At 37.1% G+C, this 26,163-nt stretch overlaps 3 protein-coding genes across 4 annotated transcripts; 1 reads left to right on the top strand and 2 right to left on the bottom strand.

Annotated features, from left to right (window-relative positions):
• Positions 1 to 145: 145 nt before the first annotated feature.
• LOC132182522 (Zincin-like metalloproteases family protein) lies at positions 146 to 12,625 on the bottom strand. 2 transcript variants are annotated; one of them, XM_059595790.2, is made up of 17 exons: positions 12,259 to 12,625; positions 12,072 to 12,153; positions 11,814 to 11,866; positions 11,664 to 11,718; positions 9,046 to 9,184; positions 8,892 to 8,946; positions 8,531 to 8,753; positions 8,163 to 8,258; positions 6,616 to 6,735; positions 6,383 to 6,508; positions 6,013 to 6,168; positions 4,807 to 4,923; positions 4,034 to 4,159; positions 3,855 to 3,922; positions 1,950 to 2,085; positions 1,671 to 1,836; positions 146 to 864 (listed from the first exon to the last, which is right to left on the bottom strand). In XM_059595790.2, exons 1-17 carry the CDS (start codon positions 12,432 to 12,434, stop codon positions 614 to 616), a joined length of 2,145 nt encoding a protein of 714 aa, XP_059451773.2. In that variant the 5' UTR covers positions 12,435 to 12,625; the 3' UTR covers positions 146 to 613. The 2 variants fall into 2 exon arrangements, with proteins under 2 accessions (XP_059451773.2, XP_059451774.2); XM_059595791.2 differs by lacking the exon at positions 12,259 to 12,625 and having other exon boundaries at positions 11,814 to 11,887; positions 12,072 to 12,129.
• Positions 12,626 to 13,998: 1,373 nt separating this feature from the next.
• IRE (AGC (cAMP-dependent, cGMP-dependent and protein kinase C) kinase family protein) lies at positions 13,999 to 23,542 on the top strand. Its single transcript, XM_059594600.2, has 19 exons — positions 13,999 to 14,406; positions 14,563 to 14,630; positions 14,738 to 14,914; positions 15,047 to 16,402; positions 16,980 to 17,152; positions 17,345 to 17,591; positions 18,112 to 18,204; positions 18,294 to 18,434; positions 18,540 to 18,632; positions 18,937 to 19,138; positions 19,226 to 19,311; positions 19,974 to 20,062; positions 20,822 to 20,873; positions 20,959 to 21,015; positions 21,100 to 21,258; positions 21,616 to 21,696; positions 22,072 to 22,173; positions 22,261 to 22,511; positions 23,233 to 23,542. The coding sequence occupies exons 1-17, from the start codon at positions 14,004 to 14,006 to the stop codon at positions 22,159 to 22,161; spliced, it is 3,567 nt and encodes a 1,188-aa protein (XP_059450583.2). The 5' UTR covers positions 13,999 to 14,003; the 3' UTR covers positions 22,162 to 22,173; positions 22,261 to 22,511; positions 23,233 to 23,542.
• A 258-nt stretch (positions 23,543 to 23,800) lies between these two features.
• Positions 23,801 to 24,862, bottom strand: LOC132181995 (protein ATAF2-like). The gene has a single exon (XM_059595209.2). It carries the CDS (start codon positions 24,860 to 24,862, stop codon positions 23,801 to 23,803), a length of 1,062 nt encoding a protein of 353 aa, XP_059451192.2.
• Between the last annotated feature and the right edge of the window lie 1,301 nt (positions 24,863 to 26,163).

Genomic DNA, 26,163 nt, shown 5'->3' on the forward strand with positions numbered 1-26,163 from the left:
CAAACTGGGTCCTAAGAATTTCTCCAACCCATTCTTTAAAAGTGTCATGTAGCATTTGATACATGAGCATTAAAGATACCTTTCTCATTTTCTTATATATATATACATATATAAGCGTGTGAGAGCATGCATTTCGTAATAGTAGGAAAAATATGGTAAATTGACAAATGCGATCTGGAAAAAGGACCCAAACCAGTCAGGGACGTCTAAAAGTGCAACGGCAGCACTATTGCACATAACATAATTCTTCCCAACACGCACTTAATTCAACTAAAAGGAAAAGTAAATCTCTTTTTTTTTTAAAAAAAAAAAAAAATCTCTCACCCAGCTATCAGCCAAAGAAGTTGATTATTACTTAAAAAGAATGCAATTAAAGGATCTCATTTTCTGAGAAGTAATTACTCCCAGTCTCTGCATACATTCGAGCATTTGACTCGCTCCCAAGTCCCAACACTTTGCACTTCCTCAAATTGACCACATACCCAACTCCACCATGACATCTTCGCGTTATGGATCAACTCACCAGCTAGAGGAGCCGTTGATTTCTCCCTGTTGATAATCATGCCCCGTTCATTTTTCAGTTTTTTTCATTCCAAGAGGATCTGCTGCTCTCTTAAAAACCTTCGCCCAGTTTCATCTCCTCACAAAGACTCGTTATGTCTGGAACAATTCCTCCATCACAATACCTTAAAATACCTTCTCCTACTAGACCATTCAACAAACTATCTGCTTCTCTAGCTCCCCCGTGCTGTAAAAGTCCTTTTCTTAGGGCAGTTCCTGTGGATAAAGATAATGGATCCTCCCGGCACAGCTTCTGCCACATGGTTGCAGCAAAACATTTGGCATACAAATAGCTATAATAACCTAAACACATGGTGAAAATCGTTCTTTGATAAGACGGAGGAAAGGAAAAAAAAAAAAAACAATTAAAATGAAGCGGCAGGGATTTTTTGGATCATGATTATAAAACATGGAGAATGTAAAAAGTAATTTATCAAACAAATCAGGGGATTGGAAGATTGAAAAGCACTGCAGGCATTGTCAAGTGCCCCGGTGTATGTTCTATTTAGAGAAAATGATTTTTTTTTGATAACGAGAAACCCCTCCAAGTAACGGTCACTTCATGTACCCACCACTGTTAGGTAAACCTCAGATCCATGTAAAGTGCCTCCTTCACACGGATCGAATAATACTCAGGTTTCGCCGGCGGGCCGGCCTTAAGAAATTGTTTGCACCCAAGAGGGCAAAATGAAAATGAAATTCTAATATCTTACATATAGCCTATATGACAAAATATGAAGGTTACTTGCAAAAGCGAAGTGAAGGCTTCTTTATGCATGTGTTTGTGCCCAGAATTGGACAAGCTAACAAGCTATCTGATATTTATTTCCCAAAATTCCATAACTACTTTTAAAGCTCTAGTTCGGTCCAGGCACTCATATAAGGTGGTACCTACCATTTCTCTGGCAAGAAACAATAATTGACGGAAATTCAGATGTACCAAAGATGTTTTCACCAAACAATAAAATAATCTCAACTTCACAAAGGAAGAGAAGTACCACTAGGACACAAGCTTATTAGCATGCCCAAGATTACTTTGTAAGAATCGAATATGTTCATATTTTCAATCTTCAGTGCAATTCTAGAAGTTTGTGAGATTTCAGACGTACCTGCACCATAATTCAGAAGGTGATTGAATCGGGTCTGCCAATGTGTGCCCTCCACATGCTTCCAACAAGTATGTTGTCTTTTCAGATCTGCAACAATAGAACTTGTATCTCTTGGAGGGACTTGCTGCTCCCCAAAAAGCGTTTGGTCAATTAAGGCATAAAAAATCTGACAACAGGGAAACAAGCAATCAAAGGTCATTCCATGCTTCATTTTTCAAAGATAAAATTGATTAAAGGCGTCATTTGTTGATTCATTTTGGCCTTGAGACAAATGTGAACCTGACGTTGTAGTTCAGTTGCAGCAAACATCTTTCTGGCACCCTGCATGGACTCTACCAATTTCTCAGGAATGATTTCACCAGTTGAATAATGTCTAGCAAATGTTTTCAAAACTCGATAGTCCCATGCAAAGTACCTAGCAAATCACCAGAAAACGAGGTTGGCTACCATCAAGGCAATAATTTATCTACAAATTCAATATACTTGATACATGAATATATCCATAAGCACATTGGCGTACATAAACATGTATGACGACTGCAAGGATGTGAAGAGGATAATCAGCTGAGGTGTTTACAATGTGTTTCACTTTAAAAGTTGATGTTATAAGAAGGACGATGTTTCAATTGAAGGTTGATGTTTCAATTGGCAGCATCTCAATCTCAAAAGCTTATTTGCAATACATCCATCGTCACCCAAATCTGCAGCAAATCAAATGATATTGTTTGTTGGGATTTCCGCACATTCCTTTTTGGTTGATTGCTTGATTTCTACACATTCCTATGCCTTACTGTTCATCCCAATCTCACTCTTGTTCGAACAAGAGTGCAACCGGTCAATTCTACCAAGAATATGGGGACGACCAGACACAACCCTGTTCGACTGAGATGCTGCCAATTGAGTCGGCCCAGCCTCCCAAAAGCCCCCGATTGCACTCTCATTTGAACGTGGTGCGATCGGGCTACTCTGCCCTTACTTTTGAATGTACTGGCTGCACTCCAGTTCAAACATAGGTGCGATCGGGCCACTCTGCCTCAACTTGGAATTTATCCTACATTAAAACCCGGAGTTGTTGATCTTAAAGTTTTAGGATCTATTAGTCTAGTAAGTGGGGTGTATAAGATTATTGCCAAAGTCCTAGCCAATAGGTTGAAAAGAGTTGTAGAGAAGATTATTTTGAAGCCCCATAATGCATTTGTCAGAGCAGAGGTAGGCAAATTTTAGACTTCATTCTTATAGCTAATGAATGCCTGGATAGCAAGATAAGATATGATGAACCAAGTGTGTTTTGCAAACTAGATATTGAGAAGGCCTACGATCATGTCAATTGGGAATTCTTATTGTACTTGAAGAGAGGTGTGGTTTTGGGGAGAAATGGCATAATTGGATAGCACGTTGTATTTCTTCAGTGCGATTTTCTGTTTTAGTGAATGACACTCCCTCCAGTTTCTTTAGTAGCTCCCGCACATGTAGAACTTATGCTCGTATAATTCTCATGGACTAGTTCATCTCATTTTTCAGGAGAGTATACTCTGCACCTATTAAAAAGCTGGTTTCCACAAGAAATGGAAATAAAAGGGTTGAGGTTTTCGCACACCGAATGTCTCTTTAATCCCCCTCCCCCCAGTGGCCCACAGTGGGGTTATAGTAATCTGGTTTACAATATTAAACACCACACCAACTATACAAAAACACAAGGCAATGTGGGCAACAGCCCCACCTCAAATGAGCTCCTTCTGCTAAATTCATAGGAGAGACCATTCTTATTAATAAAATGTTCTATATTTCATGGAATTTGTTTAAATCATTAGCAGAAATTTTCTTTCAGCTAAGCCATTCAATTGTTCCAATTAATTTTCTTCATAGCTTTGAGTTTGAAACCTGAAAGTTGCATTCAGAACAATTCTACAAAGTGGGACAGCTCAACACATTTTCACCTCAGTTGATTATTCTCTCTCAATTTTCAAAGACGGAACAATACATGATTTCTCATCAGAAGTCAAAGTAAACTAAATTTAGAAAAGAAAAATCACGCTACCACATGGTGGCATGACAAGTAGCACCTACTCAAGCTATTCAAATACCTTGTTTTCATATATTTCTTAAGTAATCTTCAAATGCTAAATGAAGATATAACAGTAATTGCAGAATTATAAATCTAGGTAATTTCATCAGTCTACTCACTCAAAGAGGTTAGAAGGTGTTTCAGCTAAATCAAGAACCACCCTGGTACCTGAAAAATGCTGGTAATCCTACAAGATCATTGGAAATATTTATTATGATACCAAAAACAAGACAAATATAATTGTTCGTAGTTAGGAAATAATAGAATACCCCTTATCAAAAAGACAATAATAGAATACCGTTCTTGACAGCAATGAATGAAGAGCATGTCCAAACTCATGAAACAGAGTTTCTAGTTCCCAATGGTTAAGCCTCACTGTTGATGGATTTTGTGAACCAGAAAAATTGCACACAAGTGCTACCACCTGCAGTATCAGTAAAAACCAAAGCTAATCAAGACAACTAAATGTATAACTTAAAAGATCATCCAAATAGTTCATACATAAGATTGAAATCATGTATCCCCCCAGTCGCACACATTATCCCCAATAAACAACCACTGAATGTCGCTTAAAATTGCTTTCCAGTACAAGGTAACTGTACTAACTGGTAAAGTTAGTAGGTGGATTTCCAAATTTCCTTTTTCTCTTCTACCCAAAGATAGGCAGAAAATGAAATAAAAAAGAGCAGGGAAGTGATGAGGGTGTTGTGTTTTAACCAGCTTACCCTTTCCCTAAACATGTATGTGTACTAACAGTAGAAGACTACATCAATTTTCTTCACTTCACCCAAATATGAGTTGGAAAATAAAAAAGCAACCCTCATTTCTTCCCATCCCTTATAATTTCTTCATCCACCCTTAGAGATTTTATAAACCTTAAATAATTAGGATTACGCCAACGCCCATCAATAGTTGCGAGATGCTACATACAAATTCTTGCAATTCAATTATTACCAATGTCATCCAAGGAAAGTACTAGCGAAAATGATGATTAAGTACTGATTGTATGATGAAGAGAAAAACATAACACGCCATAAAACTTGACTAAAGAAATAATATACTTTTACGTACAGGAAGTTGGTAATCTGTTTCAGATATCCTGCGGCCCCCTTTAATTGCAAAATGAGCACAACCTGGATATTTTCCCTTCCTCGAATATAAATCAAGGTACAGATACCCCAAGTCACCCTGAAACATAAGAATAGGCAAACATATTTGGACATGTACAAGAGTGGAAACTGCAAATAATATAAGTCAATCATTTAGGTGAGAGAGAGAGAGAAGAAGAACAAGAAGAAGAAGCAATTACTTGTGGAGTTGCATTAAGGCCAATCAATAGTTGTTATGATCAGAACAATGCCCTTTATTGCTGAAAAAAGTAGGTATTTTCTACTCCCACAAAAACCTAGAAGTCAAAATTAAACTGAAGTCTACCTAATGACATAACCGATGGGAAGAATAACAGCATTCATAGCATAGAAAATAAGGTCTGAAAACCTTATAATGAATAGTTAGAAAGTGTGGTCCAAATGAGTGTTTCTTAGTGATGCAAAGGTGTTCAAAATTAAGTCTTAAGGTTTCAAGTTTTATGGTGTTAATCCTCACGGAACTACTATAGCAGACTATGGCTGTATCAAATTTTGAAGTGCACACTAGCATTTCTTTTTCGTTGATCTTGTCTATGGAACATGTTTCTTCAACTTTTTGGTGTTGATTGGGTTATGCCGAGCAGGGTGAGTGATTGCTTGGGGAGTTGGAGGGGACAGTTGGGTAATCGGCTTGCTTTGCACATATGAAGGATGATTCCATTGTGTGTGATGTGGTGTCTCTGGCAAGAATGGTATGCACGAAGCTTTGAGGAACGTGAGAGTGGCTTGCTCGAGTTGAAGAAGTTGGCGTTACATACTATGTTTTCATGAAGAGTGACTTGGTCTCATTTGCATGCGTATACGCTTTCTGATTTCTTAGTATTATGTGATTCCTTTTCTACTTAGTAGGGGTTCTTTTGTATACTTCGTGTGTACTTGGGTTATGCCCCTTTGCGCATTTTTTTAATATACATTATTTATCAAAAAAAAGAAGAAAAAAGAATCATGTTGATGCTACCATGCTGGTGAATTAGTAGGGTTCTTATGCCCTTTTGATTTGTTTTAAGATTAAATTCATCATTGACATTAATCTCTTCCAGAGCCAAAATAATGTAGTCATCATCCCTCTCAAACACAAATGCTGCTGATATCAAGAATAATTTACACTTTATATCATTCATGTAGATACCTCTTCAGGATGATGAAGAGACAATTTAAGCACATCGTCATGCCATGATTCACCTGGTGCCAGAGGGATGCTATGAAATGTTGCACCAAACAATGACTCCACAAGCACTTTCAAACCCTCGATACATTGCATCAAAGGAAAATATGACGCCACAACCTGCAATTGAAAAATCATGAAGTAGTCCTTGAATTTGAAAGAAAGAGAGGAAAAAAAAAAAAAAAAGTTTCAACATAGATAGCAAGGTGATCTTATTGCAAAGCATAAGAAGAAACAAACTTAACATTGAAAGTCGGGAATTACAATAGAGCAACAAGAAAGAACAGCACCCATAATAAATGACATGCAAAACAAACACAAGTGCAGGACTTACTGAAGAGTCCAAGTTATAGGTGGAAGACTTCATCATCGCTGTGTAGTATGCCTCATCCCATGGCTCTAAATCTCCACATTTTATACCACATCTTTCTCTTTTAAAATCCCTAATTTTCTTAAACTCCTAAATTGAAAATAACACCTCATTAAAGTACAAAAACTGCAAAATAATCGACAGCCACTATGAGTTGCAAGACTTTCGCCTTAGAATGCCTACAAGAAACATCATACCTCTTCAGCCTTGGGCTGGACCATCTTGCTTATCTCATGCAAGAAGGACATCACAACTGCTGGTGACGAAGCCATGTTAGGCTTCACAGCAAACTCAGCATAAGATCTACACCCCATTATCTGCATTCACCAATAATAAGAAATATGAATGGCTTATAACATTAATCAAAAAACTTACAATTAGTTCATAATTGCCATGCATGAATAAAAATAAGTAAATTTCATACAAACTATGAAAATATGTGGACAAGAATTTAAATAATGTATTACATAATCACTATTAAAATGCCTCAAAATTTTCCTTCTTGAGATATAAAACAACTCTAGATGGCTACTTGTCTACGAATAGTTGCAATAATCCCAAGTTGAAAAACAACAATGATTGTCATTTTGATCAAAATTTATAAGTGATCATTAAATAAAACTCTTAGAGACCCCCAAAATCAGTATTCACCATATAGACTTGCACCTGTCTCACACTTACCATCCTTGCATTATTTTTTGATAAGAAATTCAATCTTATTAGAAGGCGCAAATGGGTGCAATCCAAGTACACAAGAAGTATACAAAAAGGACATACAATTAAGGAGAAGAGGAGAAACACAAATCTAGAAAATTAGAAAAACGAGAATTGTTGTGAGCAACCATCTACTCATAAAGAGTTTTGAACATCATAGCTCTTAACTCTATTACCATTCTTTCACAACCTTCAAAATTTCTAGCATTGTGTTTTCCCCAAATGCACCACATCAAACATAGAGCAACCATCCCCCAAATGTCTATACAACGGTGGCTACCAAACCAGCCTTCCAAGTGGCCAACAACTCCACCACTCGTTGAGGCATGACTCACTCTATCCCAAAAAGACTGAAAACCGACACTACTTTGCAGTGGAGCAATAGATGGTCGGTGGGTTCTCCGCTCTTCTTGCACATGCAACACCAATGCATGTCAAAAAGCCAAGTACTAATCTCAATGTTATCAAGTTGGAAACTAGGGTCTCAATGTCAGAAAGCAAAGCACAAGGGGATTGTGACATAATTTCCCTAATCAAACAACATTTCTGCATATATTTTGACAAAATAATAAAGTTCTGGTTATATATTTGGTTGATCTTTTTATTTGGGTGATATGAATTCACGGTGAATTTGTATCAATGGAATTGATTATGTACTATTGCATACTTCATTTGCCACTTTTTGAAATCATGGCCACACATACGCACAACATGCTTGCTTCATAACGGTATACATAAGTTGATCACTATAAACTGCATAGAAAAGAAACCTCAGCAGGCTGAACTAAGGCACTGAAATTAGGCTAGGTTTAGACCCATCTTCCGATAGTCAAAATTTAATTGTCACTGGCTAGTGTGTAATTGAATCCTGGCAAAAGATGGGTGAAAGAATGACCAGAAAATGTTAAAGAAATTTTTCCAAGGTGGCAAATTTAAAAGTCTCAATTTCAAGGTAACCAAAAATTCAGATTTAATCAGATTGCATTCTCTACTATATAATTTCCAGAAGCTACAAATAAAGGTAAAGAACCTGAGCTAGCTCATGGCGGGCAGCTATAAGCTTATCAAGAACGCCAAGGTTTGCATGCGGGACAGAGTTACCTTGGACATAGACCATTTTCCTAACCTGGAAACAAATACAGGGAAAAAGAAATTAATATCATTAACTATAACTAGAAGGGGGTAGCTAATGCAAAAAAGCTCAATTATCTCAAAGGGATCCTAAGTTCTTTTACCAAGTAAAATCATAAAAAATCACCAAGAGTAAGTAACTTGCCAAATTCTAGCAGCCACAAACCCACATCTTGCTCGGTTATTCGAATCTATGCACAGTCCTGACTATGCAAAGATTCAGAAAAAAAAAGGAACAAAGATTTTAAAAAGTAAGATGAAAGCTACCTCATCATCTGATGCCCATTGCAGAACAGAAGATAAAGTATGTGGATCTGTTGTTATCTGAAATCCCTTCTCTTTCATGGTATCCCTTGGCCGCAATGATTCCTTTGATATAACAGATGTGGAACGGTAGATGGGTTTAAGGAGATGGTGCAAACTTTTGGGGATGCGTGACAGAGGAAATATATCCACAGAACCTGGGTCAATGCTAATGTTTTCATTGAACCTGACCAAACCCAAATGCATAAAGATCAGAAACAGTCAATACCTAAACTGACTTCCCTTCAGTGTCTTCATAAAAGCACTACAATCAAAAGACACATCAAGAAATAAATGTTTAGATTGATTACAAGATCATACTCACTCCCTGCACAGCTGAGAAATTTCTATATTTAGTTGATTCACACGATCTAATTTATCTGCAAAGCAAAAGAAAAAAAAAAGTAATTTTCTGAAAGAGAAAATCTCTGATGTAACAGCAGTGGTAGTCACCCAAAGAAACCAAGAAAAGAGCATACCAGCAGAGAGATGGATTCCACCCCTCTCAAAGTCAACACGTAGGTAACGGGCTGCCCTTTGAGCTTCATCCATAAGCAGATTACCCTCTTGCTCAGCTTTTCTGACTGCATCATACAGTACATGATTTGTATTGAGATACTGCACGCAGCAAGGAAACACCAAGTGTCACTGGCAATCAATCATGACTGACAAGCATAAGACCTATGACATTGACAAACTTATAAACCATAGCTGTACTAAGATTGAATGAATTTTCATCAATTCTTGGATTAATCTTTTTATATGCACTTGAAAAGGTTTCCTCTTTTTTCTAATAAAACAGTTTACTACTTATCAGAAAAAGAATAAGCTCAGCAACAAATCAATTATTGTACATTAATTGGCCACAAACAAAACTGTTTATGATTTCATATCAAAATCTAAATACTTGTATGGAATCACATTGCAGGATATCCAAGAGCTGTGATACCTAACTGATGCAAGACAGTTGGTTACATCAGAACGCAGATAGCCTACAATTCAACTCAGCGTAAGCTCGACATAAACTTGAGTTTGGAAATTGAAATTTTGAGGATTAAGAGATAAGAATACAGATGGGCGTAAATAACAAAGAAAGAGCACAATAAAAGATATAGAAAGATAATGTAAGGATGGATTCGTTTTAAGGTGTCTTATGTCACTAGAACAAAAAGAGTGTCCCTTTGTGATCTGGGAACAAATGAAATCTCACCACCACAAGGGTCATTGCATTTGACCACACACAAAAGTAAGAACATCATTGCAAGATCTCAACACTTAAGCGACATCTTACTGCCCTACATATAGTGTTACTATGAGAGTCATTAGAGTATGAAGAAGTTAGGGACTAAGTAAGTTAATTGTTTGAGTTATGAAATGAATAAGCTACTTGCTACAAAGGTCGCTAATATGAAGCAAGACCTGCTAGATAATAAAAAATCCCGGTGTTAGAGAAGATTACAAGAAGCCCTTATGAGTAGTACACAAAACTTTGAGTGGGTTTCATTTCAGTTTCATGCCACACCAAAAAGGGCTTATTCCACGAAGGTCGCTAATATTCTTGTTACATCCATATTAAAAAAATAAAAAGTCTCGTAAAGAACATTCACATCAACAAGGGTTATGAATACAATATGACCTTTATAGGATAGGGTTTCATCCTTCTTTCATAAATAAAGATTATATATTTAACTCGCATGGGCAAACATCCAACTACTTCTATGGAACTAATAGATAGACCAAGCCTTCATTTGAACCATTGAATTACTGTCAACGTTTTCTGACTGTCTAAAGGCTTTCCTTCTTTTCAAACAAAATTATCTTCCCCTAACTTAACCCATAAAGGTTTATGAGAGGGAAGAGTATACACTGATTGACTCACGATCGTGATCTCTGGATTCAGTAGGTGATGTATATATATCCTGTGTTCTAAAACATATATTAAAACGGAAAAGGTTCAAGGCATGCATAAAATTTGATAGAAATTGCATTCAAAAACTACGCCTAAATAAAAGAAACTTTTAAGCTTTCTCTAACTTCAGATGCACTCAACCAATTACGGCTTGAAGGGAAACACTTTACTGCTGGTAAATCTGGCTGCTGTTTTTTCTTCAAACTGGAACCAGACAATCTGCTCCCCCTAAAGTCTTTGCTATTTAATGTTTTGTCAAAAAAGATCATCTCATTAGCAACAATGTGAGAGAGACATTGAAATATGAATTTTATACACATCAACTTGTTTTTAATGAATTTCATTTTTTCAATAGTACGTTGACCATTTTGTCCATTTCTGAAGTACGTATTATGGTCTTATTAAATTTTGGTATTAGAGTTCTTTTAATTGAATTTTTTGCATTTAGTCAACCAAACAAGACATTAAATAGTAAAATCCAATATTTGATAACATATATGTAACCTACCATTATGATTGGGAGAAGTGTGAAGCAAAGGGAAGTGGAGGGATGGGTTTTGATCATCACATATTCATGGCGAAAAACATTACTCACAATGGTGAAATCTCATCCATACAAAATTAAGAGGTTGACCCAAATCTGATAGAGACCGAATAACCCTAATTTAAAAGTTGTAGAACTTATGCATGGACTAAAAATGAAAAGCTTTGGAGGGACAAAAACCTCAAATTTGGCCACTTTACTTTCCATTCAAAATATGACAAGATTGGGAAGGCAAAATCAAAGAAATAAGATTGATAAAAGAAATGTTATAAAGATAATTTAACTTCACTGAATACAGAGCAAATCTAACGGGTGACAGCTCGTAATTAATGTTGAAGGTCTTCATTTTGGGTTGAAGGGTATCTTCTTTGCCTATGAAAATTGAAATACCCAGGTCTTCCCCTGGGAGCTTCATTTAAGGCCAAATCTATTTGGGACGACATTAAGTTAAGAGTGCTGCTTGGTGGAATGTAAGAGGATGTACTTGTCAAATGGTGTGAAAATTACCATGATAAAAGCACTTTATCTAATCTGCCTACTTACTTCATGTCTCTTTTTCTCCCACTGGTTGGTAGAATAAAAGTTGCAAAATGCTAATTAAGATAAATCTGATCCAAAACAAAATGGATCCCCAGTCACCTCACATGTAGATATTCGTTAATTCTCATTGATGCCTTGTTAGCCTCCTCAACGAACTCCCTGATTAACCAAAACAATCAAAACACATTCACATTAGAACAAATAATTATTTTAAAAAAATTTTGACTACTAATAATAATTCACAAATGATCAACCTGTCCGGGTGAGTATTTCTACAAAGCTCCGCTGAATCAACCACCGAACAAACCTATCAAATCAGACACCAACTCTGATAATAGCGTTCTTAATCTCATACAATAGTACAAAGATAAGCATGAACATGAACATAAATATACATAACATGCATACATTGATGACATACATACATATACATACATACATACACACACGTACAGTACAGTACAGTATACATAATTCATACATAAGTGCGTACATATAATGATGAAACCTACCGTATCGGAAATCTCATCCATGGCTCGGATAATTTCGGGGGACGAAGGCATGCCGGAGATGTATGAAACAAGTTCCCCGGACCTTAACAGATATAAATTTTCAAAAAATTGCACGTTAAAATTCAAATATTAAAAAATCAAAGTTTACATCTTACTTTAATTTTTTTCGACTAATGTTTTGTTTTACCTTTCGATGGCATCGTCGACGAAACGTTGAAAGCCTTTGGGGGATTTCAAGTGGTCGAAGCCGTAGAGGCCGGTGGAGGCTCCGGTTAGCGAAGCGACGGAGGTGTAGAAATGCCGGGTCCTCATAAGGGGCTTCAGACGGAGAGTGGAGGCGGTCCTGCGCATTAGGGGCCACATGATTCGGTAGGGTTAGGTCGGTGGCCAGCGAGAGACCGTGGTTGGTGGTTGTTGGGGAGGTGGCGCTGTGTAGTCCGCCAAGAGAGACTTGCGGCCTCCGAGGAAGTTTTTGTATTTGAATTTTGGGGGTTGTAAATGGGTCGCCGAACTGAGTTCAGGTGGACACGGATCGGATCGTCGGGTTGTTTGAATTTTTTGGGGCTATGTACAAATTACAATACTGTATTTGTACATGTAACCTCCCGCAGACCTAAAAGACCTAATAAAAAATTGCAATTCCCTACTTTAATTATTAATTTTTTATTTTTTATTTTTATCTACGTTTAACAAATTCTCTACTTTTTTATTTAATTTTATTTAATTATTATTGATTATTTTTTATTATATATTCTAACATTGCAGTGGCCAAATCACCTATAATCACAAAAGGTTGAGAGCGGCTTCCACCCACCACTTTGCAAAGGGGTGGAGTCACTACCCTTTGTAAGGTGGGTGGAAGTTACGTGTGACATTAAAAAAAAAATTAACGTATTAGATAAGTGAATTGTGAAAATGTTATATGAATATTAAGTCTTACATTGATTTTTTATTAAATAATAATATATTTTATAAATTTGACTAATCATTTTGAAATAATTGTACCGATGTGACTTGTGTTTTTTCAAGGTCATAGGCGCAAATGGTTAATACTTAATTGCTTTTAGCATGCTTTAAACATTTAATTACTCTTCTAAGTGTATTCAAAACCTATTAAGTATTTTCATAATATTAAGTAGTTATAAATATTACTTCCTAACACCTTATAAGAGTTATTTTGGGTAGATTATATTCCTAAGACATTTTCACCTTCAATAATCTCATTTAATACTTTACTCTTTGACTAGAAGAGCACCCAAGTAGGAACTGTAATGGTTTAAAAGGTTAATTACTTAATTATACTTAAACTATAATTTCATGTTCTATTTACTTGAATAATCCACTTATTGGTTTAAGTGCAGTAGAAAGCCTTAATTGTTTGTGTTCATTTGTATTAATATTTGTTTATTATTCATTTATTCCCTTTTATTTACTAATTATTAATTTATTCGTTTTTGGCCTTTTATTCCAGTTACGATAATTTTTGGAGGGTTAGGATGGTCAATGAGGAGGAGGGAGCCAAATGTGGTGTAGGAGGGAGGGAGGGAGGGAGGGAGCTATTAGCTATATGTGGTGGAGGTGAGATCCAGGCATATAATTTTATTTATTAATTATTAATTTTAAAAAATTAAGAATTTTCCGTAACAATATTACCGAACATTCCACAAACATTCCGTAACTCTGATCGATCCACACGCGGAAACTAACCTCTATCAAAGATATTGTACGGGTCCCACTTCGCACACACTTAGCGGGAAGCACGTTTTGAAACCAATCGCGATGGTCTCCAACTGAAACCAGCTTACGTGTCACCCTCTAACCCCCCCAACTCCCTCTTTCCCGCGGAAATTTCTCCCTCCGAGCACTTCCTAATCTCTCTCTCTCTAATACACTCGGGAGAAAATGCAATGAAGGACCCGAACCCGATCACTCATGTCCGACTCAGCTCCTCCGCAAGATACGCCGACGACGTCGTCGTGGTCGCCAAGCGAGACCGCACCTTCCTCACGAGCCAAGCTCCGCAAGATCCCTCAGATCCCAATCCGCCGGTCCCCGAAGGATGATGAATACGCAACGCGAAGCGACGACGAAGACGAAGAAGAGGAAGGCGAAGACGACGTTTCAGACCCCGATGATGCACATTCTCCGATGCTTGTCGCGTCCAAGCTGGGGCTCAACCACATTCGCACCCGCTCCGCTCCGTCGCCGCTCCGGTTCTCGTCGTTGGTCGGTACACTTTCGAATTTGGGGAACGATTCCAATGGGACTAAGGCCACGGTCCCGGATGCGACCAAATTGGCCTATTCGCTTCAGCGAGCCACGTCCATAGAACAAGGTACAGATCGCTTTGACAATAAATTTTAACTTAATGTTAAAGCATTTATGGAAAATCATTTTTACTCCTCTGTTTTATATGGAATTGGATCGTGGAATTGTTAGTTTTGAGGAACATAAAGGGAAAAATTAATTGGTTTCTGATGATTATGTATAGGGAAAAAGGTTCAATGGACTCAGTCGAAATCAGTGAAAGCCCCATTGCCACTCAATATGGGGTTGGAGGTTAAGAAATCGTTAACTAAATGAATATTCCTTTTTTTCTTTTTGAAAGGTGGTTAGTTGGTGGAATTTAGGTAGCTCAGGTATGTGGCATTGTTGTGTTCTTGCAGGCTAATCATGCAGCCTTCGTCAAGGAAATCCAATCACCGCGTTTCCAGGCAATACTGCGCGTCACAAGTGGGCGTAAGAAGAGAACCCCTGAGATCAAGAGCTTCTCTCACGAACTAAACTCCAAAGGAGTTCGACCATTTCCGGTTTGGAAGTCTCGTGCATTCGGGCACATGGAGGTATATGTATGCATTGGTTGTAATTAATTTCTTGATGTGCCTTGCACATATGAATGAATGCCCAATTAGTGTTGCTGTTATTGCCATCTTTTACACATTTCAATATATCTACTTTCCTGGAAAATTTTCTAGGAGATTATGGTGGCAATAAGGACAAAATTTGACAGGTTAAAGGAAGAAGTTGACTCTGATTTAGGTGCATATGCTGGAGATTTGGTGGGTATACTTGAGAAGACTTCAGAGTCTCACTCTAAATGGAAAGAGGGCGTGGAGGATTTGTTGGTAGTTGCGCGGCGCTGTGCAACAATGCCGTCTAGTGAGTTTTGGGTAAAGTGTGAAGGCATTGTTCAGAGTTTGGATGACCGGCGTCAAGAACTACCAATGGGGGTCCTCAAACAAGCCCATACCCGCCTTCTTTTTATTCTCACTCGGTGCACCCGACTTGTGCAGTTCCAGAAAGAGAGTGGTTATGAAGAAGACCACATACTGGGACTTCACCAACTCAGTGATCTTGGAGTTTATTCGGAACAAGTTTTGCAGGCTACACGGCAGGAATTTAGTGGGCCATCGAGTGGGAAGGAGGTGAATAAGAAGCAAATGAAGATGTCACATGGGCGGGAAAAAGGCAGTCTTAAGAAGCATGGTCAAGTAGATCAAGATCTCAATAGTGGAGCTGATGGTGTGGAAGTTGGCACCGCCAGAAGTGCTGATTCATCTTCAAGCAGCTATAGGATGTCATCTTGGAAGAAACTTCCAGGTGCTGCTGAGAAAAACCGGAAAATTCATTGTGCTGTTGATGCTCCCTCCAAGGATACACCGGAAAAGTTGCAACATAAAGATGAAAGAAAAACTGGTGGTGATGACATCATTGAGAATCTTGATAGTCCATTATGCCGCCCTGAACATTCAAAGGCTTCTTCAGGGTTACAAAGAGTTGGACTCTGGGATCAGCAGAATGTTACGTATGAGAGTTTGATGATCTGTCGTATTTGTGAGGTCGAGATACCAACTGTGCATGTAGAAGAGCACTCTCAAATATGTACAATTGCCGATAGATGTGACTTGAAAGGCTTAACTGTTAATGCACGGCTTGAGAGAGTTGCCGAAACTCTTGAAAGGATCCTGGAATCTTGGACTCCAAGGAGTACGCCTGGAAGCACGGATAGAGGAAGTTTTGAGGTTGCTAGAGTGTCTACATCAAGTATACATGAGTCAGATGACATGTCACCTAAGCAAAACAGCTTGTCTCGTCCATCTTCTGAAGAAGTTCTTGATTGTGCTGCTGATATGGATAATAATTTTGTCATGGATACTGTGAATGTTTCGCCCGGAATGTCATTTGAAACTGTGACACCTGGTCGATGTGCAAGAGTTTTGTCACCAGGAAGCTTGACACCTCGATCAACATTATTAACACCACGGACCAACCAGATTGAATTGCTTTTGAGTGGACGGAGAATACTAGCAGAGCTTGAGAATTATCAGCAGGTATGCAACTGAGAAAATTATATTTCCATATATTTTCCCTTGTATTGTTTGGTTTTTCAAGAGTATAGGGTTTGATATCTCCGTTAGTTTTGGTTTCTGCATAGCTTTTGCCATCTCGCTTACGGTTTGTTTGGATCATATGCATCAACTTTGGCTCATAACGGTTAATCCCCACCTCGCCTTCCCACAAAAAATAAAAAAAGAAAAAGAAAAAAGACCCCATATTGCTACTTTCATTATTTGAAACAAAGATTGATACCAAAAATTTGACTATTTATCTACAGTGATCAACACATATAGTTTTCCTGTTTCTACATTAAATAATTATTCTTTCATTGCCTTCCAAGAATTCCTGTTTTGTATTGATAAGCCTCTTTAACAGTTTCTCATTTTGCTTGGCCTTTCGTAGGAATAATTAACACGGAGATTTTAATAAGATTACAAGCAGAGCTAGTTTGATTACTGGCAGCTTGTTTGAATTTGTTAAAAAATTTTGCCATAGCTTTTTTTCTTTTCCGTAAAAAACAAGAACTTCTTTGCTGTAATTTTCATTTGTTAATCAAACCATGAATGACAGATAAACAAGTTGCTGGATATTGCTCGTTCTGTTGCAAATGTAAACAACTGCGAGTACAGTGCATTGGAGTATATGATTGACCGTCTGGAAGAACTCAAATATGCCATCCAGGACAGAAAGGTCGATGCCCTTGTTGTAGAGACATTTGGAAGACGTATAGAGAAACTATTGCAGTGAGTCATTTTTTGATGTCAGACCATTCCCATGTGTTTGTGTTTTGAGCATCTCTATCACTAACAACAAAAGATCATTTGTAGCTTCTATTGTCCATCAATTTTTTCGCATAACGTTTCTGTTGGTTGGTCCATTCCTTTACATATGATCACAATTTCCTGATTTCATGTTTGTGATTATGGAATTTACAGGGAAAAGTATGTACATCTTTGTGGGCAGATAGAAGATGAAAAAGTAGACTCAAATGGCATTGTTGACGAAGATAGTTTGATGGAAGATGATACAGTCCGTAGTCTGCGTGCAAGCCCTATCGATCCTTGTTCTAAGGATCGGACATCAATAGAAGATTTTGAAATAATAAAACCAATTAGTAGAGGGGCATTTGGACGAGTCTTTCTTGCACGGAAAAGAGCAACTGGTGATTTATTCGCTATAAAGGTCAGCATATGTACCTACCTGCATACCATCATGAAATCATTGAAATGGCTGAAAATAGAAGTTGATATGTCAAGCTTTTATATATTCTGTAATTGGACACATCTGCCTCCTCTTTTGTAGTATATACAATATTTAGACACCATGCAGTAGTACGCACAGTTTTATGAGACAGGGAAAGACCAAAATGTGCTCTTGCTCAAGAGCTCGTCTTATTGGTTGTAATGACTTGTCTTGTTGGCGATTGTTTTAATCTCTCTCTAATTTCCGGAAGACATGTATTCAGCATCTCTGCTCTACAGGATTTTTTTGAATGCATGATTGAGTGAGTAGTTAGAATACAAGAGTTATTAATTCTTTTTACCTTCATTATGATATTTATTACTGCCTGTGTATTCACATTTCAGTTTTTATGTGTGTGTTTGTGTATGCATCTGGTCTGAAAATGTGTGTGCTTGTGTATGGTTGAGAATTGAGAAAATCATTATGTCAAAGATTCTAATATGTTTTGAATATTTTACAGGTGTTAAAGAAAGCTGATATGATACGTAAAAATGCAGTTGAAAATATTTTGGCGGAGCGCGACATCCTCATATCAGTTCGCAACCCTTTTGTGGTAAGCAGGTCCCACAACGTATTAACCTTTCAAGGATGCGTTCCATGTAGATACACACTTCTAATGTTATGTGATCTTATGATGAACAGGTCCGATTTTTCTACTCCTTCACATGCAGGGAAAATCTTTATTTGGTCATGGAGTACTTAAACGGAGGAGATCTTTATTCTTTATTGAGAAATCTAGGCTGCTTGGATGAAGACATGGCCCGTATATATATTGCAGAAGTTGTAAGGACATATTAATATCCTTGCTTGTCTTAGATTGCCTACAAATATCTGTCTCGGTAAAACTTTCTCACCAGCAGTACACAAATGTTCTTTTGTTTCCCTCAGGTTCTTGCTTTGGAGTATCTGCATTCTTTAAATGTCATTCATAGAGATTTGAAGCCTGACAACTTGTTGATTGGTCAAGATGGTCACATAAAGGTCAATATTTTGCAAGTTTAATTCTTCACTGTTTAAATGATTAAATGCCTTCAGTTTTGGAGACCTTATCCCTTATGTCTGCGTTTTAGTGTATATATGTGGGAGTTAAGTTGATATGTAACACAGACCTTTTCTTTTTGTTGTTTGTTATGTTTCATTTTGTAGAATTTATTTTTGAAGTTCTTTGTTTTTAAGATTTAAAGTGAAATTTGTAATTTTTTTTTTTTGTCTTCTTCTATTGTATGTTACGCGATGAAGGTTTTATTTGTCGCTGCTCACAAATTTCTAATCCCTTCTGTTACAGTTGACAGATTTTGGGCTTTCAAAGGTTGGTCTCATTAACAGCACAGATGACTTATCAGGTCTTTCAGTCAGCAGTACTGATTTCCTTGGGGATGATGAACCAAAAAGTGAACCTTCAATGAAAAGAGAACAGCGCCAAAAGCAACCAGTTGTGGGCACGCCTGATTATTTGGCACCCGAGATACTTCTTGGCATGGGACATGGTCTGCAATTTATCTGCTGATATCTTCTATGAACGAATAATGTTCTTTATCAGTTTTGTTTTATTATCTTCTCTGTTATCCTTGCAGGTGCAACCGCAGATTGGTGGTCTGTGGGTGTTATTCTATTTGAGCTGCTTGTAGGTATTCCACCATTCAATGCTGAACGGCCTCAGGTAGGCTAATTGAATACAATCATCACTAGATTTAGAAAGCTTTGGACAACGGTGTAGGTGAATGGTTTTCACTTTTTTTTCTTTTACACTGTCACCATTCACCAACATATGTGCAGTTTTTTCACTAAAGCTTATTGCACGTAAAGCATTTGTCAGAGCTCTAGATATTTGTTTCAATTTAACATATGTCAATTTTTTGAACTCCAGATTAGCAAGATACATTGCATTGATTTAGATTAAGGGTTTCGTTAGAGTATACATATTTTAAAAATTGAAGAATTACATAGAAATCAGCCTAGGAATATGAGTATAACGAGTCAAATTCATTTTAATTCTTTGTTTCATCTTTTCTTGCCTTTGCGTATTCTGTACAAATCTTGGCAGCTCGTATCTTGGTAGTTTGTGTGTTTCTTCAAGACTTTTGTGGTTGTAGTTTTTCAATTGGTTGTTCTTTTTGACTCCAACCATGAATTTATTGCTCAAAACAGACTAAGTTTAACACTTCAGGGAACTTCATACTAATTTTATGGTTTGCCTCTTCACATTTGAATGAAATTTTTTTGAATCTTAGAACAGGGAATTGTAGCATTTAGTGTTGTATCATTTGATAATCATGGGTCTAGATCTCGAAATTGATACCAATGGATCCTCTGTATTTTCAGCAAGTTTTTGATAACATAATAAACAGAGATATACCTTGGCCCAAGATACCTGAGGAGATGAGCAATGAAGCGTACGATTTGGTTGACAAGTAAGTCTTATAAGTTGATTTCTTCATTTTCTGAACGTATAATTTCGGGGTTTTTTTATCTAAAGAGTGCTCTTTGTTATTATCAATTTTGTAAATGCAAATAGCCATTGGAATCACGATTTATGTTGTACTCATTCTTATTGGCTTCTTTTATGTGATCAAAATTGGGTTGCATGGTTACTTCATACTTTTATTGAAATACTCAGAAGTGTTGTTTTCAAAATCTAAATGACTTTTTAACTCTCTTCATACGTCATTTGATCAGTTTTGCTTTGCAGAGATTCTATTATTTTCTATAATCGCTTTCTTCACCCTTAGTTTTGCTTTGCTAGTTACTTCTTTATATTTTTAAAAATAGCAACTACCAGCAAGAAGTAACTAGCTTTCTTCACCCTTAATCTCCTTCATGGTGAACTGCTTTCATCCTGAGTAACTAACTACGGATCTAATAAACCTATGAAACCATCACCACAAAAACCAACCACTTAGTTAATAACTATGCTAACAAAAATCCTGAAGCAGCTTATTATCCTAAGTTTGACTTTTCTACACGAGTAAATTCTTCAAAATAGTCAGCTGGAAACACCTATGCTGATTGCTGCCTGCTTCTTGGTTACCTTCTATTGCTGGCTCACTGCTACATCTCCAAGACTATTAGATTTGTTACGTCAATGATTGTTCTTATGAGGCCCCCTTTTACCTTGGAATTAAGATACTTATCTTCATACTACCTAAGATTGCTTGTGCACTCCATTTCAGATTTCTGACTGAAAATCCAGTGCAAAGACTAGGTGCAACAGGAGCCAGGGAGGTAAATTTTTAAAGGCCACTGGCATAATCTTTTTTGCAAGTAATAATGATGATAAAACTAAGCAGATTCTTGACTTTCCTCTCAGGTGAAGGTACATCCTTTCTTCAAGGATATTAATTGGGATACACTTGCAAGGCAAAAGGTCATACATTTGAACTTTGTCGAAGTTTTTTGAAATAACTTTTGACAAGTACGTGATCTTTGAAGCACTCTTAATTCACTGCAGGCTATGTTCATACCAGCAATAGAAGCACTTGATACAAGTTATTTTATGAGCCGGTACATATGGAATGTAGAAGATGACCATGTGGTGGGAGTTAGTGACTTTGAGGACGTAACTGAAACATGCAGCAGCAGATCATGCAGCAATGAACATGAAGAAGATGTATGCTGTTTTTTCAGATATGATCTTTCTGTGTATGCACCTAGGGCGTCAATAGACCAAACCATGAGCCTGGTCGTTTGTACCAGTGGCTGTCTTAGCACACCATAATCTGATAAAAAATTTATCAATCTAGATACAAAATGTACTGTGACATAACTAAATTTGATTTAAGACACCCAACTTTGTATGCAATCATGTGGACTGGCAGATGGTCATATCCAAATATTTGCTAAGTGAAGCTGAAGATCCTAAAAGAATTATAAGTGAATTTATATGAAACATTTTATCATTTTGCGCCACTTACAGCCCTTTGTGATTATTTTCTGATCTTTTCACTATTGTATGCGTCTGGATCAGGGTGATGAATGTGGCAGTTTGGCGGACTTCCATTGTCCAGCCCTTGCAGTGAAGTACTCGTTTAGTAATTTCTCATTTAAGGTAAGATCTGCCCCACCTAGTTATGCTCTTTTCATCATCAGGGGACATTAGATGTCACATAGAAATGAAATTTTTGCATTTTTCTTATGCCGCTTTCAAGCTGATCCAATTATGGTTATCTGATATTTGATATGGGTGTGAAATTCTTGTTCATATATTGTTCAGGAATTATTGTGGGAGGTGATTTTCAGTAGTTCTTATTTTCAATAGTAGCAAAGAGTTCTATATTCTCTCCCTGGATTCATAAGCTTATGTTTTAGCATCATGGAGAAAAAATAGACTGGTTTCATTATTAGTTTGCTGTCTAAACTTTAAACTTTTGATCAAGTTATAAGGTCGCAATCCAATTTGAAAATTTACATCCTGTCTTCTCAGAACTTGTCTCAGCTGGCTTCTATCAATTTTGATCTAGTTGTGAAGAGCAGCAAGGAATCACCAGAAGCCTCAAAACCATCCATTCCATGACAATTTTACATGGTTACTTTTGCAAACTTTTATTCTCATCTATCACCTAGCAATTCATCCTTTTGCTCTCAGCTTAGCACTCACCTTTGGCACAATCAGTACATATGCAGTTTTTCGACGAGGAAGGTCTTCAACTTGGAAAAGTTATAAGAAAAGGCTCATGTGGTCTGATATGGCTTTTATTTATAGAAAAGCAGTTATTGTTCTCGAAGGCAAAGATAGGAGCATGTCCCCGTACATACTGACCAATTTATTGTTAGATAATAGTAGCCGGTATGCTTCTGCTCTTACTTTCTGTATCATTCAATTTTCCAGTTTCAGAAATGGCATGACAATACAAAAGATCATGAGTAAGTTTCTATATTGACCTTTCGTTTTTTTTTCCCCCTTAGTTTGTGTCTTTTTGTGTATATATATATACACATTCTTTTTGATAGATCTAAGTTTTGTACCCTTCTAGTTCTTCAGAATTTGTAGGAGGTTATAATCATGAGTAAGTGCTTTAAATTTTTCATGGGATCTCTTGGAGATGTCTTTGTTATTATTCAGACCAGATATCTAACATGAAAATTAGTCAAATGAAATTTGTGTTGTATTTTAATATGCTTGTGCTTATATTCATCAAAAAGTGGTCAGCTTGTGGCACAGCTTGACCGTGGCCCTATAGAAATGCACAAGATTGCTGGTCATGTGAGCATAAGTCTTTTGCTTTTGCACTCTTGGTTCTTAAGAACATGTTACAGTTTTGTGGGATGCTGCTTGAAACGAACCTTGGATTTAAATGTCAACTTCTAAGTAATAAGATGAGTAGATACCCATGTTAAGGAAATTGGTTGAAGTTGAGGAATTGCATCCTAATTTTTCTTTAGGTCAGAATGATCATCATTCTTTTGGTCTAGTATGTTGTAAAAGATTTGCTTGCTTGTTAGCTATGCCAAAGGTAATCTGTGAATTATTAACTCATGGTGGAAACTTTTGCCAACGTTTATAATTAGAAAGCTACTTATAAAGAAAGAAGGATATTTTACGGCCTAAAATTTGTCATGCTGAAAGAAGTTGGGAATAATGCAGGAGCTATATATTCAAAAGAACCATGATGATGCTGTAGCAGAAGTTTTGTGGAAATCCTTGGTGATCAGTGGATTGAGGGGCACTGAGCTCGCCATGGGGCAAAGCCAAGGCTCTGTTTATTGTTCGCATCAACTTTTGAAGGATGAAGGTGGAAATTCTCCATGCTTGTTGATAGAGTACTGGGCTAAAGCGAGAACTCTTTTGCGAAGTCCTTTCAATAGGAAAACATTTTTATAAGAATTGTAGAATTTGTTTTATATGAAACAAATGTAGTCTAACATGTCAAAAGATCTTAGCTCTTATATGGGAAAATACCCGCACGAATTTCTAGTTTATGAAACATAACCCATTGAAAATCCGAAACCAAACAGCAATGTGATTTGGCATTTTACTTTCCTTTTATTTTGCGGACAATGAACCAAAATAATGGATTGAGAAAAGAAAAACCAAAAATATAACAAAAGAAACTTGTCATTTCAAATAATGATTTTACAATTCCTTCTTATCAACATTTTGTTGAGCAAAAAAGCATACAAGAGTTCTGCTTGCTTACAAAGGAAGTTGCAAACTAAACAAATACAGAGGAATCAAACAACTTATCATTGCAAATATTCATCCATGTATCAAGTGGCAGATGTTCCCTCTCTTGAGTAGATGGCAGCGGGAGATAACCATATGAACCATAAAACTCAGAATCAGCGTTATCGTCGGTTGGTAGACAGCCCATGTTGTGGGTTTCCAAATCAGTCATTTGAGTGTTGTTTTCCCCACTATACATAAAATTCTGTAGCAGTGCAAATTCAGATTCATCAAACTCATATTCGGCAGTATCAAACCCATAATCAGCTGTATCAATGGTTGCCACGCAGCCCGTTTGGGTTTCCAAATCTGACATCAGAGTATTGTCTTCCCCAACATCCACAGAATCCGGGGAGAGTTCACATTGAGAGCTTCCAGCTTGGGATAAACATGATAAGGGCATTTGATCAGCAACTTCAAATGCATCATATTGGACATCCGAACGCATCCTTTTTCTCACCTGGTTTTCATCCTCAAGTAGCAACAAGTTTGTATTCCCTGCTTGGGGGCTTTCAAGGGATGGAATTGGAGCTTCAACAAGGACGATGGTGCTGGAAATTTGAACATCCTGGAAACGTCTCTTCACCCCCTTTTTTGTTTCTGCCCCCTTCTTGTTTACGGCGCATAGAACCCAGTTGTTACACCGTTCTTGCTCAAAGACACCCGCCAGGGAGAACTCATGCATGATCCAGTGAGATTTTTGCAGGCGCGATTCGTGTTTAACCTTGAAACAGAATTGCTTGTTGAGTCCAATCACACATTGACCCTCACTATCATATACTTGGTTGCAAGAGCTTTCGTGCCAAGTCCCACACCCGGCTATTCTTGACACGCGTTTGCCGGATTTCTTGAGCCTCGTGAAAATGTAATGCTTTTCCTCCTCCTCACCGTCAAGATCACTGAAAAGTTCCCAGGGGGCCTTCTCTCCGTAAAGCTCAAACTCACGAATGCCATCCCAAAGGATCTCTTCTCCCCTCACCTTCCTTAACAAATAGTGGATTATAAGCTCATCATCAGATGGCCGGAAACGAAATCCCGTCAGCATCTTCATCTTTCCTTTCTTTAGATCGATCACTCCTTTCTCTCCTCGTAGAAGACTAGTAACCCTAGAAACGATTATCGGCGGACAGATTATGGAACGCAATTTCGCACCGCCTTAGCAATGCAAAACCGCCTTTTCCAATGCATCATAACTTTTGTCAAATGACCCCTTTTATATAGGGAGTTCGCACCGACTTTCCAATATGACCGTTATATGTAATTAATGATAGATGGTCTACGTGTCGTACTCCATAGTCGGTTAATGCTTATGAGGCCTTATTTTGTTTTTGGATGGGTTTCTTCTTGGTAGTGAGACTGGTGGCTGGTTGGCTCCTTTGTGGTAATTTCACGCATTGTTATTTTATTTCTTATAAATTTTGGTAACAGAGTTTCAGCTAGAGTATTATTATTATTATTATTATTTTTATTTTTTATTTTAACATTAACGAAATGTTAAAAATAAAAAGAGATCGAAAAAAACCAATGAGTTGTCCATTATATACCAGAATGAATCACATTATCAAAATAATGCATATAAAAAACAATGCCAGTTTTTTTTTTTTTTTTTTTTTTGACATGTCCGCACAAAAGGAGGGAGGAGGATTCGAACTAGTAACCTCCGCTTTATTAGGTGTGGTCACAGCCGATTGAGCTACCTCTTGGGTCACAATGTCAGTTAGATTAATATAAAGGATTAAATGTTTTTGACCCCTATGATTTAAAGACTTTATTTTTTTTCGGCCTTAGTTTTAAATATGGTATCTCACCTATTACTAAAAACGGAGATGGTCTATTCGTCCATAGTTGGTTCATAAAATTAATGGAAATACACATCTAACCAATAAGTAACTGATGCGTGACAATATTCCTTATTAAAAAAAAAAAAAACCAATAAAAAAACAAACATGCGAAAATTTGATTATTTGGGTGGTTCAGCCATGCACCCCTTGACTATTGTAATTCATTAAACCACGTATACTAAAAAAAGTATGAGAAAATACATTTTACCTCCTTTGAAGTATCCACGCATTTAAGTTTTGGCGCCCAATGTTTAGAAATCAACGAAAAATCCCCACAATGTATCAGATGTTGGCAAAAAAATACTATTCGTCCATAAAATTCGTCTATTTTGACAGAAACTAAGTCACGTGCTTGGCATGACTATTTTTAATCAAAACTTCCGAAAATGCCATCGGGGATAAAGTGTAAATATAAATGACTTGGGGGTAAAGTGTAAAAAAAAAAAAAAAACCTAAAATTTAAAACAAAAAAGTTTATATCCAACGGGTTACAGTCCGTTGTAATTTAGTT

Source organism: Corylus avellana, chromosome 5 (assembly GCF_965113065.1).
Source record: "Corylus avellana chromosome 5, dhCorAvel1.hap1.2, whole genome shotgun sequence".
Lineage (NCBI taxonomy): Eukaryota > Viridiplantae > Streptophyta > Magnoliopsida > Fagales > Betulaceae > Corylus > Corylus avellana.

What these genes read in the sequence shown, in the direction of transcription:
- LOC132182522 (XM_059595790.2), bottom strand. Translation starts at nt 12,434, where the DNA reads ATGTGGCCCCTAATGCGCAGGACCGCCTCCACTCTCCGTCTGAAGCCC. An exon ending in CCCGCCATGAGCTAGCTCAG is followed by an intron (nt 6,736 to 8,162) that starts GTTCTTTACCTT and finishes TGGTGAATGCAG; the next exon opens with ATAATGGGGTGTAGATCTTA. An exon ending in ACACCTTCTAACCTCTTTGA is followed by an intron (nt 2,086 to 3,854) that starts GTGAGTAGACTG and finishes GTGATTTGCTAG; the next exon opens with GTACTTTGCATGGGACTATC.
- IRE (XM_059594600.2), top strand. Translation starts at nt 14,004, where the DNA reads ATGTCCGACTCAGCTCCTCCGCAAGATACGCCGACGACGTCGTCGTGG. An exon ending in GCAATGAACATGAAGAAGAT is followed by an intron (nt 21,259 to 21,615) that starts GTATGCTGTTTT and finishes CGTCTGGATCAG; the next exon opens with GGTGATGAATGTGGCAGTTT. An exon ending in TTAGTAATTTCTCATTTAAG is followed by an intron (nt 21,697 to 22,071) that starts GTAAGATCTGCC and finishes CTGTCTTCTCAG; the next exon opens with AACTTGTCTCAGCTGGCTTC.
- LOC132181995 (XM_059595209.2), bottom strand. Translation starts at nt 24,862, where the DNA reads ATGAAGATGCTGACGGGATTTCGTTTCCGGCCATCTGATGATGAGCTT.